This window comes from Perissodus microlepis, chromosome 5 (genome assembly GCF_051167445.1).
Source record: "Perissodus microlepis isolate ML-2025 ecotype Zambia chromosome 5, ASM5116744v1, whole genome shotgun sequence".
In the NCBI taxonomy this organism is placed as follows: domain Eukaryota; kingdom Metazoa; phylum Chordata; class Actinopteri; order Cichliformes; family Cichlidae; genus Perissodus; species Perissodus microlepis.
Window position 1 is genome coordinate 18,061,591 of NC_140465.1, and position 13,377 is coordinate 18,074,967.

At 40.9% G+C, this 13,377-nt stretch overlaps 1 protein-coding gene across 1 annotated transcript in view; it reads left to right on the forward strand.

The window, feature by feature from the left end:
- The first annotated feature begins 233 nt into the window (after positions 1–233).
- LOC146387080 (potassium voltage-gated channel subfamily B member 1-like) overlaps positions 234–13,377 on the forward strand; it is a 41,502-nt gene continuing 28,358 nt past the window's right edge. Inside the window, exons 1-2 of the mRNA XM_084928418.1 lie at positions 234–567; positions 1,367–2,032. Of these exons, the coding sequence (XP_084784544.1) occupies positions 1,478–2,032 (555 nt within the window). The 5' untranslated portion in view covers positions 234–567; positions 1,367–1,477. The remainder of the gene's footprint in view (positions 568–1,366; positions 2,033–13,377) is intronic.

Below are 13,377 nucleotides of genomic sequence, written 5' to 3' on the forward strand. Positions count from 1 at the left end.
ATCGGCTTTGAATGACAAGTTGCTCGATTAATGCTAACTCCACAGATTGTCTAACCTGCATGAACTTTGTGAAAGGTTATACTTTGTCCAGTTCTGGCCAGACATGTGAGTTTTGTAGCTCTATAACACTCCAGCACGAAGCACTGATGCACTGAGCTTTTACTGGCTGCCTGGGCCCGCGAGGGTTAAACTCACACAGCCTGCGCCGCTGGAGGAGCCCGAGTGAAATCAGCCCCTGCAGGATCCCGTTCACAGTCAAAGGCGCCGGCCAGCACGCACGCACACTGTGAGCAGGTGGAGGAGACACACCAGGAGCATTCCCGACTAACTCTCAGGAGCTCTACTTGTTGATTCGCTTCCGGAGCGGTGCACAGGGCAGACTGGACGTGTTGATTCCTGCAAAAAGCACTTATAGTTTTCAACATGTCGGTACGCAGCTCATGATGCCTCCATCAGCTCCCAAAAGAGAGCCGAAGAGCCGGAGAGCAGTAACAAGTTTGAACGCGTTTAGTCTCGAAATGTTGCTGATGCCGCTCCTTGAGGTGAATCGGGATATAAAGAAGACAGGTATGAGTTACGTTTATTTCTTTGTCGTGTGCGATCCTGTTTTCGTTTGTGGTTTAAGTCTTATAAGCTTTGTTATTTTGTAGCGGACTTCGAGATGCTGTGTCCTGTTCGTTTGGCGTAGCTGGCCATCGTTACAACATGCACGAGTTCCACTTTCAGCTCATGTGGGTGACTTTAAAAATATATATGTAAATGCAGTTTTGCTGAATGAGTCAGTAGTGGTCACGGCATGTTTGACTAAAGGGGTAAAAAAAAAACTTTATATATCAATTATTCCTCTTTTGATAATAACTTGTCGTTATGTAAACCCCGGAAAACCCTGCACTACTGTGAGGACAGTCCACAGAATGGTCTTAGAGGATGATACAGTGTGTTATGAGCCCTTAATCAAAGTTGATAATCGGCATTAGCCCAGCTTAATATCACTCCAGAGAACAGTTCAGCAACGTATGCTCATAACAACACCTAACACAAGTGCCTTTGGGCCGAGATTGATAGCTGAGACATTTCAGCACCGGATTTCGTGGACAGCGAAAAGACGGCGGTCCTGGGAGTGATGGACGTTTCAGCACCGGACAGCGCTCGCAAGTGGAATCCAGTTTATCATTGACTCCGCTCCCCCACCCCGCCATCCTTGTCAGCAAGAAAAGCGGCTGTGCCTCTTAAAGCTGATTAAAATATCTATTTGGTTCTCTGATGAGTGGATAAACCACCTGACATTGCTATTGTAGGACACCAGCAGTGCCCGTTCAGCAGCACCCACATTAATTTCCCCCCCTTTTCTTCTTCTTTTTGTCAGGCAAAAGAAACGAAAGGGGACCCTGATGCGGTCATCTCCAGGACCATGTTCTTTTAATCCACTATCCTGCATCTTCCAGTGTTTTCAAGTGACCCAGTGACTTGAGTGAAGATGATCAAAACAGGACCTCGGTTGGGCACCACGCTGCCGCCGGATACAATTGACATCATCCGCAGCAAGACCCACTCCCGCCGGGTGAGACTCAACGTTGGGGGTCTTCTCCACGAAGTTCTGTGGAGGACTCTGGATAGGCTGCCCCGCACACGTCTGGGCAAACTACGAGACTGCAACACCCACGACTCTATCATGGAGATATGCGATGATTATAGCCTGGATACCAACGAGTACTTTTTCGACAGACACCCCGGCGCCTTCACCTCCATCCTCAACTTCTATCGCACTGGGAAGTTGCACATGATGGAGGAAATGTGCGCTCTCTCATTCAGCCAAGAGCTGGACTTCTGGGGCATCGACGAGATCTACCTTGAGTCCTGCTGCCAGGCCAGGTATCACCAGAAAAAGGAGCAGATGAACGAAGAGCTCAAAAGAGAGGCCGAGAACATGAGGGAGAGGGAAGGAGAGGAGTTTACTACCACGTGTTGTTCCGAAAAGAGGAAGAAACTCTGGGACCTCTTGGAAAAGCCAAGCTCATCATTTGCTGCTAAGGTAGTGTGTCACTCAGCATTTTTTTTTCTTACAGGTGTTCACTTTGGCACAGGAGATCAAGTGAAAGTAGTGGGTATACTGAGAGATTGTGGCTTTAGCAAACAGCCAGCAAGGCGTCTGTCGCTTAAGTTTTAGATAATCGTTTCTCCATATTTGGATCCTGACGACTGAGGTTTAAATTTAGAAATCTTCTAAAGACAAAAACAACAACAAACCAAAAAAAGAGAGGACGTGAATTCCAGTTTAACATCCAGAAGCTGGCGTAAATCTCTCTTTGGGACTGGTTTGATCTAATGCCTGACTTTCTTTTGACCTGAACCAGGGCTTTTAAGCTGTCACTTCCCGCAGCTGTAGCACAGAGGGCAGAAAGAATGAGCGATGCATAGAGAAAAAGGTGTTGTTGTGCTCAAGAGGTGAAGTTCAAAGCTGTCTGCAAAGTTGCTTATTCATCACTCTCTATTCAAATAGTATAGCTGTGGAAACAAATTTTGTTAGCTGTTCTCTGATCAATAATCTAATGCCAACCAGGTGCGCTTTCCATGGAGAAAGCGCCGGATGCTGTGTTCTCCGGTGAGTCAATTAAACCTCCTTTTGTCTTTTAGCATGAAAACATGACAACTTTCATTATTCCCCTTCACAGGTTCCACTCTAGTGTCTCCCGCGGTAATTACTGAATGTTTGTTTTAAATGGCAACAAAGAGGATGAAGAGTTTCATCAATGTCATAACTGCGAGAAGCCTCCATGTGCACATTATGTATTTTTAGACATCATCACACAACACCTCCTCCTTCCCACTGTCACCCCTCTTGGCTTTATTAGCCACCTCTGTCTCATTTCCAGTTCAGTATTCAATCTTCCAGCTCATTAACAGGCTCACAACACAGTGCAGGAACAAGAGAAGTGCGCTCCTCTGGATCGATGGATGTTGTCGTGTTAACAACTTTTTTAAGTGAACCAACTCGCCAAAGATGTGACTGAATCAGTATTCAGAGTAAATGTTAAAAACAAAACCGGTTCCATGTTTTGGGTTTTTGTGAATTCTGCAAATTCCTGTTTAGTGTCTATTTCATTACTAAACAAGGTGAAAAGGAGGTTTTTCCAGACTGAATTTACTTTCTCTTTTGTGTCATCTCAAAATGCCTGAAATATATCTGGAAGACAGGAGAATGCCTCCCCTATGGAACAGCACGCTAAGTATTTTAGAAACAAAAGATCTCATGGCAATATCATTACTCAAAGAAATCTCAAACACCTCCTTGAAACAGGGGTCCCTGCATAATTTATGTAACTCGTCTATTCAAAGAACCTACTCTATCTCTGACCTTGAATTTCTGAAGCTCCTAATTATTTGTCTTTAATATTCAGCCACATTGCTCAAAGAAATTATGTCCCATTATGACACCACCCTCCATTTTTATGCCAGACCTTCTGTCAACACTGGAACAAGCAAGCATTCTTTGTTCTTTATGTCAAATCCCATTAACAATGCAGTTTAAACAGATCATGTTTGAAAACACAACAAAATCTTCCTATCTCCAATGAAATGTTTGTCACTGAGGGTGTTATAATTTTAGTGTCTGGCCACATATTTGTGATGATGGCAAAATCTGTAAAGATCTACCAAGTACATTTTGATGAGTAGCAATTTCTTTCTTTCTTTATTTACAGGTGATAAATAACAGCCTTCCCCGACTCACCAGTTTAGCAGGCACTCTTTGTTAAATGTTCACTTAGAAACATTTCAATATTTATTAGCACCACCCTTTACAATTATTGTTGAGACTGCAGTATTTAATTATAACTGAAAGCCATGTTAAAATATCACAACCTCAGGAACTGCAAAATCATTTTTACATTTACATTTTTACCTGTGATTACTTATTAAAATAGTTTCTTCAGATGACTCTATGTAAAATGCCAAATATCACAGTTTCACAGGCATAAAATAGCGTATTTGCACCAACAAGGTGATTGCCAAAGAGTTATTAGCCAAAAATTTGGCATATCTCAGCACGGTGTGCAGTGTTGAGAAACCTAGACAAATGGAGGACAAAAGAAAAAAGAAAAAATCGAACAAAAAAAAAGACCAAGAGGAGATGAACAGTATATGAAAGTCATGTCCTTAAGAAAATATCCAGCAAAGACCTGACATGGAACCTGAAAGATGCACCTGGCCCTTCAGCTGATCATCTACTGTTCAGTGAAGCCTCATCAGAAATGTTCTCAGTGGAAGGGCAGCTGCCAAGAAGCCATTCTTAAGGAAGAGAAACAGGTAGAAAAGGCTGAGGTATGCCGCATTACACAGGACCGCACTACGGAGTAAGAAACCCAAATTTCAAATTTCATTGTACAGAGGAGGTCAGGAGAGAGAGATGTTTAACAGCAAGTGTCTACAGCCATCTGTTAAACGTGGCGGGTGAAAATATAACAACTAAACTAAAAGAGCGACTCAAAGAACTAAATAAAAATTAGCTACCAGCCTTATATGTTATATTCCACACCTTGTGAATGTAAACAAATTTAACAGGTTTTATTAATATATTAATACATGGAATAATAAACTTGAGCACAGTGAGACTAAATGTGAAAATAAATGATTGAGTCTGAATAAACTGAATCAGCTTCTATTCACTGCTAGTTATAAAACAGAGATCAGAAGCATGACCAAATACTAATTGTTTACATTGCAAATTCACGCATTACAAATTCATGATAAGCTTGTGACATTGTCCACAGCACAATTATTTATGAATAATCAGTTCAATCTGGCATTCGTGTGAAATATTTGAAAACTATTATACACAGGTTTCAAAAAACATTTTGAAGCATCATTTCCAGCTCATGTATTGCCTCTAGGTTCTTTACATGCATTACTGTACTTTTCAACACTGGTACATGACCGTTTTCCACTAAGGCTGTGCCATCGTGCTTGAATTTATTACACAGCCCAATAGTTTGAAATAGGTGGATAATTTATGTCCTTCCGTGCTTATACTAGTATATAGCACTGAGGTAAACACATAAGAACTGTACATGATGAAGACTGTATATACAATTATGGGGCCCCGAAACATTTGAAGGAAAGCAGCTAGAGGGCAGTGGGTGTTGGTGAGACAAATAGAGGCTTTACCTTATGGGGTGTACAGTGCTTTAATATGGGAAAGAGAAAAGTCCCCCCCCAAAAAAGTCCAACTGAGGCTAAATAGCAGCCATTAAATGCAATCTTGTTCCTAAAGCTTAATTGAAAAGTTGCATCAGTGAAGTGGCTAGTTCCCAAACACATACTCTGCCTCATTTATTTTTCAGTGCTGATAAATTTTTTATTGCACATTAACAATGCTTGACTTAATGCCAGAGAGACAAGGTGTGATTCAAAATGTCTATAGCCCCAGATGTCTTCATTCTGGGCCTTTTGGAGTTATAACCACCCCCGAGGTTATAACTCTTTTCCCCATTTTTCATATCAAAGCAGTGAAGGACACATGCAGCACTTCATAGTTTGCACTCATGTTTGGGAGAGTTATGAATAGTTTTGCAAACACTCAAGTCTGGATTTGTAATTGGTCCATCCTAAACATAAACTCTCCAGTAATCATTCCATCAGTAACAGATAAGCTCTTGTTGATACAGGCAAGAGTATACCGAATGTTGTAATATTTATAGTAGTGTGGCCTAGTGGCATGAAAGACTAAGCAGCTGTGAATGAAATCAGGCTATGTAATACGGCAGATCCCAGCATGCTTCTGTTGCTCAGCTCTCCGAGGTACAGTTCAGTCTCAGAGGAATCATGGCCAATCAATAAATCACTAAGTCAGGATTTGGCATCAAGCAGGCCTTACTCTAAACCGTGAAACAGTTTTCTGAACATTTTGAGCCAAAAGTAGCTATTACCAATATAACAAGTATTTATCTCAAGCAAATTTAATTGTTTGTTAATTAATTGAATTCTTACTAAGTGGTTAGAAATAATTAAAAAACATTTTAAATGCCTTATTTTTATTTGAATCTGCAAGCAACAGGCCAACTTTAAGCAGTATCAGAAGGCAAACATATATATTGTAAGCATAGACAGAGCTACGTTAGCTACCTAGCTTGGTTAGCTTGTGCTAATGCTAGTGCTGATCTAATTATTGCTAGCAAAAACACAATAAATAATGATAGAATTTCACTACAGCAGCCTTCTTGAACTGCTTATACAGTTGGACACATAAGTCATACGAAACCATAGCCTTTTTCTCCAATAGTTGTTTTTAAAAATGCTCCAAAAGGCACCACCACCACAAACACGTTAAAGAGGTCAAATTTAGCAACAGTTAGCGTTTAGCTACCTACTCGTGTCAGCATCCACTATCATTCAGTTTGGGCATTTTGATATGGGAGCAAGCTTGTAGTGGCCGTTTGAGGAATTGTACTTTCAGCCACTTTGTCAAACTAATTGTTAAGGGTACAGAGGAGGTTGTTAAATGTCATCTTTGTGGAGGACAGAGTCAAAGGATATTTCATAAACCATAATGATTATTTTCAAACTTAATGCGAGCAGCTGCTGATAGCTGATGCCATGTTAAATTTCATTTTAAAAAAAAATTGGGGCACATAAAATTTTCCCAAAACAGACTTTTTTTGACACTCGCACACTTGAAATATAAGTCCCTGTCTTCTCAGCGCCTTTCAGTGTTGCCTCTGTACCCACTGAAGCTGTGGACCAGAACAAGATACTGAGCAATAAAAACTGACACTTCTTTCTTTTGCCTCAGCAGAGGCTATTTGAACTAATTGCATGGAAACATCTCCTCCCAGTGAGCCAGAGACAACCATGACTAGAGGCATTTAACCGAACTTCTTAGCACACATCAGATATGCCCGACTTACTTCTCTGTAAGCACTTTGCTGTGCTGTTTGTGAAGTCTGAGATCACTCTGTGTGTCTGAGGCTATTGGCTCAGAGCACTGTGCTCTATTACCTGCTGCATATTCACCCAACACGGCTCGCCAGATGACTTTTCGTACGGATGGGAGGAAATCAGTGGCAAATACATTAAGATATGAAGTATACTGAATTTATTTAAGAAGTGCTCTAGGAAAGCCTAAGATGTATGACTTCCCAAGGGCCATTGTCTGCTGATACTGTTGCTCTGCATGAGGGAATTCACTCCACCTCCAGTAGTGTGTCACAGGGAGCGCAGGAGGATCAGAAGAGATGTGGCAGTACAGTAACGGTGACTCTGTTGTTGTTTTCAACAGGAGCTTTGTAATGGAACAGAGAGCCGCCTCTGTCTCTGTGCAGCTCTTTCTCGCCCTACCTTGCTTGTGCTGTTTCTGTGTGTAAATATATGTTTAAAATCACACTTAGAGCTATAGAACAGTCTGCATTTTATGAGTTGCTTTCTGGAGTCGTTGCAGAGTGAAGCAGCTCTTCCATTGTGCTTAGGTGAGCTTTCAATAGCCATAAATCAATGGTGCACAGTTTCACAGCTGCCAGGCTGATTGCAGTGCCATATAGCATCAACTGGGATAACACAGAGTCACGAGGTTCTCATCCTTGCTCCTCCATCATGCTCACTCTCATTATTTAAATGCAAATAATCTGATCGGCATATAAGCAATCGTTATTGTCCAAACTATAAACAAAGATTGAAAGGATGCTATAACTGTATTACTTTTATTTGTGTAAATGGAAATAGATAATATCTCACAATCACACATTTAGGAAAATTCCTCTTAAAACTGGTGCCACAACACTAAGATAGAGTGATGTACATTTTTGTGCTCCCTTAGAAGAAATCTGGCTTGCGCGGTGTCAACTACACAGGCTCTAATTAAGCTGTGCTCTAAACTTAGGCATCAGCATTATTGATCTAGCCTTTGATGCTGTTTGATCAGCTGGCAGAAATTCACCTTAGGAAGTAATTGTCCCATCAGAGTGGCTGCTAATCTATAGAGAAGATCTGCCCATCTGTGAGCCGCAGAGATGTGGATTAAATTGTTTGTGTAGTGGTCGCAGTGTGTTCCATATGCATCTTCTGTGGTAAGCCTGAATGATTTAACAGAGACTTCAAAGCATTATGTTGCAAGCAGCACTTCCTCATTGCATAAGAGCTAAGGTTTAGTTAAGGTGATTCTTGAAAGCTTTGTTACTACTTTCTAGCGTAACAAAGTTGAGATCTTGAAGAAATGCACTGTTCATGGAAGGAAAACCACGTTTCAAGGAGCGGAGCTTCTATAAATGGCTTCCCTCATTGATGAATGTGCTGTGTTTCCAACATGGACACGCTGCTCAATTTGCCTGCCAGTAACTGTCTTCTCCTTCTGGACCTCTTTTATGGTTGGCTAATTGTGTGACTATACAAATCACTCTGTGCACAAGGCTGCTATGCATTAGCTAGTTTGTCCCATGCACTGGTTCATATATGTTTTCTATCTGAAGTAATGACATGTAAACCAGCAAAATTAGTGTCACGAGCTGACAGCAGCCGTAAGATTTCACACAATATGTTAATGAGTTCATTTAGAAACTCTGGTTAATTAAACACCTCTGGCATACGCTCGGTGTCTTCCTCGGCTCTACTCATTATAAGTTTGGGTTTTTTCCATATTTATGCATCGCATGACTGGGTGTGAATGAAAGGTTAATAATTGCTAATCAGTGCTTGCTCATTACCATCAACAGTTGCAGCTACAGCCACCTGTATTCAGTTGAAAAGCTTTAAACACCCATTGTACACCAGCAGCTTTTTCCTGTCAGCCAAAAATAAACACTCGGTTGGGAAACAATGAGCCAGGCGTTTGGTGAAGGGCAAATGAAGAAGAGCGAATATTAGACAGAAACACGACTTCATCGGTGTCTTCTGGGAACTGGTGGCTGAAAAGTTTCTACATTAGCTTACAAGGCATTTCATTTTCAGTAAAAGCGATTCTTGACCACATGCCATACGGCTGAGAGCGGCTGGCCCAGGCTCGAGTCCGACCCTTTGCCTCATGTCTTCCCCCCTCTCTCTTTGCCCCTGCTTTCCTGTCCTCTTTTCACTGCATCTATCAAATAAAGCTGAAAAAGTAAAAATAATAATTTTCGTGGGATATAATAATTCAGTGAAGTGAGCAGGTAGAGTTAATAAATATTGTATTTCAGTAAAGGAAAAAGTGCTTCCTCCTACTTTTAGGAAGAAGTAGGCAAATGAAGGCTTCTGAAAGCTTTCATTACTGGTTTCCATGGAGGGAGGTGATCTACTACGCTACATTAGCTTATCACACAAACCAGCTGGGGCTCGCACACACATGCACCACACAGTCTAACTATATAGTACGTCTTTTTGTTAGACCTACAAAAAGCCATGTTTTATTTTTAGTACAATGCCTTAGCTTATTTTTTTTTGCTCCTCACTGATGTAACTGGGTTTGTAGCTGCAGAAGTTTTCACTGATGCTGACATTTAAAAGGTGACGGGTCAATAGCAATGGGATGGAGGCATGACTACTTTATTGCAGAACTTCATTCATTATTCAGGCAGACTTGTCAGTAAGAGAACATCACTCAAGAAGATGCAGAGTGGTGTGGGGACCTGTGATACAACAGAACTTTCCAGAGAGTTGGATGTTTGAACCCAAACTAATTTCCTGCTACAGATTTTTTTTTTTTTTTACGCTACACTTGCCAGTGAGGTTTTCATTGCTCCCTTGGCGGGCTGTGATTGAAAAGGTCAGTTTCTAGCCACCCTCTAAGAAAAGACTGGCTAATGTCATGAAATTCTGTTGTCAGTCCAGTGCATTTTTTGTTTTTTTGACAGCAGATATATTTCCTGTGGAGCTTAAACCTGTGTAATCCGTCTCTGAGGCATTACAGACTGTTCTTTATATGACGCTCTTTGATGTTAATCCTCTGCCTTCATCTTAACTGAAGTGCTACACGTGTGTTAACTCACTCCTGTTCAGGTGGTGACAGCAGAAGGAAAAAATGGTTTGTGCATTTCATCCTCAAGCACCTAGCTTTCAAACAAATGGTAAAGAAGCACAATGAAGTAACAAGGACGTTCAGGGCTCATCTGATTGGACGTCAGCATGACTTTCTGAGAAGGTTTTATGGGATTCTGTTTTGACAGCTGCAGAATCCAGAAGAGAAACCTCCCCAGTGTTGTGTTTCTAGAAACTAGCCTCAATACTAAAGCTGCAAATGTGTAACTTAACCCAAGAAGTTAACATGTTGTTATTATAATGAAATTTTGGTGTGGTGATCTTTTCCACGTAACCTGCCAAGGGACTGGAGATATAAATCAGCTTTAAACTCTGGGACAAAACATTAAATGTCCCTTTATTCAATGAAACCAATATATTTGTTAATTAACAGCTGTAAGTATTAACATCCACAGCTAAGCTCATAAACTGTAATCTAAATTTGGTGTGGTATGCCAAGTTTAGTTATAGCCCACTGATGGCTCTAAAAATTGTTGCACATTACAAAAAACAATCATTTATGTCCTGAGGTGCATAAAAAGCTGATGATTGGTCTAGCAGTGGGCTACATTAATATGAACTCAGGACAAGATGAGGTCTCAGACTAGAAATATGAGTTTTTAGTGAAAAGCCCATTGTCACAGCTTTTCATTGACAACTTATACGGTTGCTCTCTGACAACAACAGGATGTGCATTTCCCGTACGAAAGCTTACTCTATGTCTTTTTTCTGGTATTAAAAAAATATGTTTATGCCTTTCATGTGTATCTACGCGTACTGTATTTTTCTGTCTCACTGTGCGCTGCTCTGGACTGTCACAGTACAAAATGAGGGCAAAATAAACCTGCGATATGCTTTCATACACTCCAAAAATATTTATGCCCAAAATGCAGACTTCAAATAATTTGTTTACATATATTTTTTTCCATGTAATTTTGTTCGCACAGTGTAAAATATTAAAAATTACGGAATCTCATCAGATCAAATATATTTGTTGGGTACAGATTCAGTTTATATCAAGCATATTTTCCTTAATGATTAATTATTTGAATAAATAAACCATCAATTTCTTTATATTATACTTAAATTATTGCTTCATGCATATGAGGGCCTATAATTAATTTTTGTGTGTGCGTATGTCTAATATTCAGTGCTGGAATAGTACAAACCCTCCTTCGTACGTTGTTTTAATCAATGTAACATTTACACTTAATGCCCTGCAGAACCTTCACTTTTGACCCACTTAGCCTGAATTTTCCTTCAGGAACAGTGATGCTGTCTTGATGTTGGATCTCTTGGCAAGTGTTTAATTCTTGAGAAAAAAGAACGACTCTTCCTAAATGATTTATTCTCAGTGAAAGAGCAGACAGAGAAATGTAGTGTAATTACACTCCTGCGGTTTACTGCTGTGCTGAGCTGAGCGTACGGTATCTTTGGTGTAATGCTTATCTCCTGTAGGCTTCCTATTTAAGATGAGACAGGTCACATGATACGCAGGGGTAGACAAGGTTCAGCACACACACTCAAATCAGCTTCTTCCTTCTAGGTCCATTAGCTTATTGTTGTGTGTGCCTGTCATGACAAGATATGCCGTGGAAGAAGAAAGTGTAATGTTGTGCTGAATGACAAGAAAGGCTTTACTTAAAGTAAAACAAACCAGCCTCTGAAAGACAGCATGTGGAGATTCAAACCGCTGCAAACAACAAAGTTCACATTTCCTTAGAATAAAATGCAGTCGTGGTATTTGAAGTTCCTCATCTTTGAAGGCAGGAGTAAATCCACGTGCACACTGCTGCTCGCAGCAACTTGCAGCCTGAGAAACAGTAATTACCTGAACTTGATACAGAACACCTAAAAGCTCCATGAACAAATGGTCAACGACAGGGTTGAATTAACAAAAGATCACCTCCAGTGTCTTGCTGTGGGGCATCACTCTACTGCAGTATGCAGGCTGAGTTAAATAAGCGACTCAAGTTACAGATGTGCCGAGCATATCACCTTGCATCATTTTGGCAGGTTCTTGTGCATAAAACAAACATCCTGATCTGAAATACAGTTTCTAAATGAACTGATGCACATGATAAAGCAGAGGGGGGGGGAAACTAAGGCTGTAAACAAGATGTGATGGAGATAAAATAGCTATCGAGTGACAAGAGAGAGCAAAGTGACTAGAAAAAGCACAGCAAACACAGGAACATTTACACTTCTCATTTTACAGCTAGAGATGTGTCCATTCGGCTTTTAAGCCAAAGCTTTTGCTCTGGTTGTCTGCCACGTGAGGACGGTTCATTGAGCCCCCTCATGAGGTGTTTGCTTGGCTTCTGAGCCTTTATATGGGAAATGTAGCTCTTCAGGTCGGACTGGTTTCAGTGGAAATGATGCAAGAGATTTTCCGGGTGGCCCTGTTGTCACAGATTAAGCTGGGAAATGGACATTATGTCTTTGTTCTGTTTTGCTTTTTTGTGTGTTTGTTGATCTCATCACCCCTCTGTCTGTTTGGACTTTAAAGGTTGCACATTAGCCTGTGTGTTGGCAAAAGTTGTGTAGCCTACTCTATCGAGAGAGAAACTGTCTTGGAGAGTTGAGTTCGATTTTTGAATCAATGCAGCCTCCTACTCCCTTTCACTCTTATGGAACAAAATAACTCATTCAAACAGAGGGAAGGCAGAATCAAAAACCTGCCTGTATATGTTTGTTTTGGGGTGTTTTTAAAAACAAAAGCTAAAACGAAAAAAACACACAATTAATTTGCACGAGAAAGCATGACATTGTAGTATTTTCACACTTTTATCCCCTGAGATGTGCTGTGTTGTTAATAACAGAGTTTACCCAAAGACATTTAGAAGAACACTGCAGCAGTGAATCAGTTCTTAATTTTGTGCAGGGTGTTGCCCACCCTAATGAGCCATCGCTCGCACAAAGTTATGAAGCCACCTCAGACTGGCATCCAGCCCAGCCCCACCAGATTTCCTACCATAGCACGGTAATGGCACTCTGCTCCCAAGGGGCTTCTATAAATAAATGCACTGTCACGTAGACACAGACGCGCAGGTACACAAACACACATACGTACACATTTTCCCATCTTGTCACCGGCTTTTTTGTTTCAGCCTGTTATTTTCACACTCATTCCCCCCGTGAAACACACGCACGCTCATATCTTTAAATAGACACATTGATGTTGTAATTTAGTTGATTGTTTGTGACAGACTGGAACCCTTTTTTTCTCTTTTTTTATACTGGGCAACATTGAGCTATTTGGAAGTCATCGAATTTCACCGTGAGCAGGCTGTCAGATTCAGAAGAATGCTTCATGTCTAAATCAGCAGAACGTACAGCAGAGGTGTTCTTTGATACCGAGGCGAAGACAAAAAGGGAGTGTGAGGGGGGATAAGACAGGCT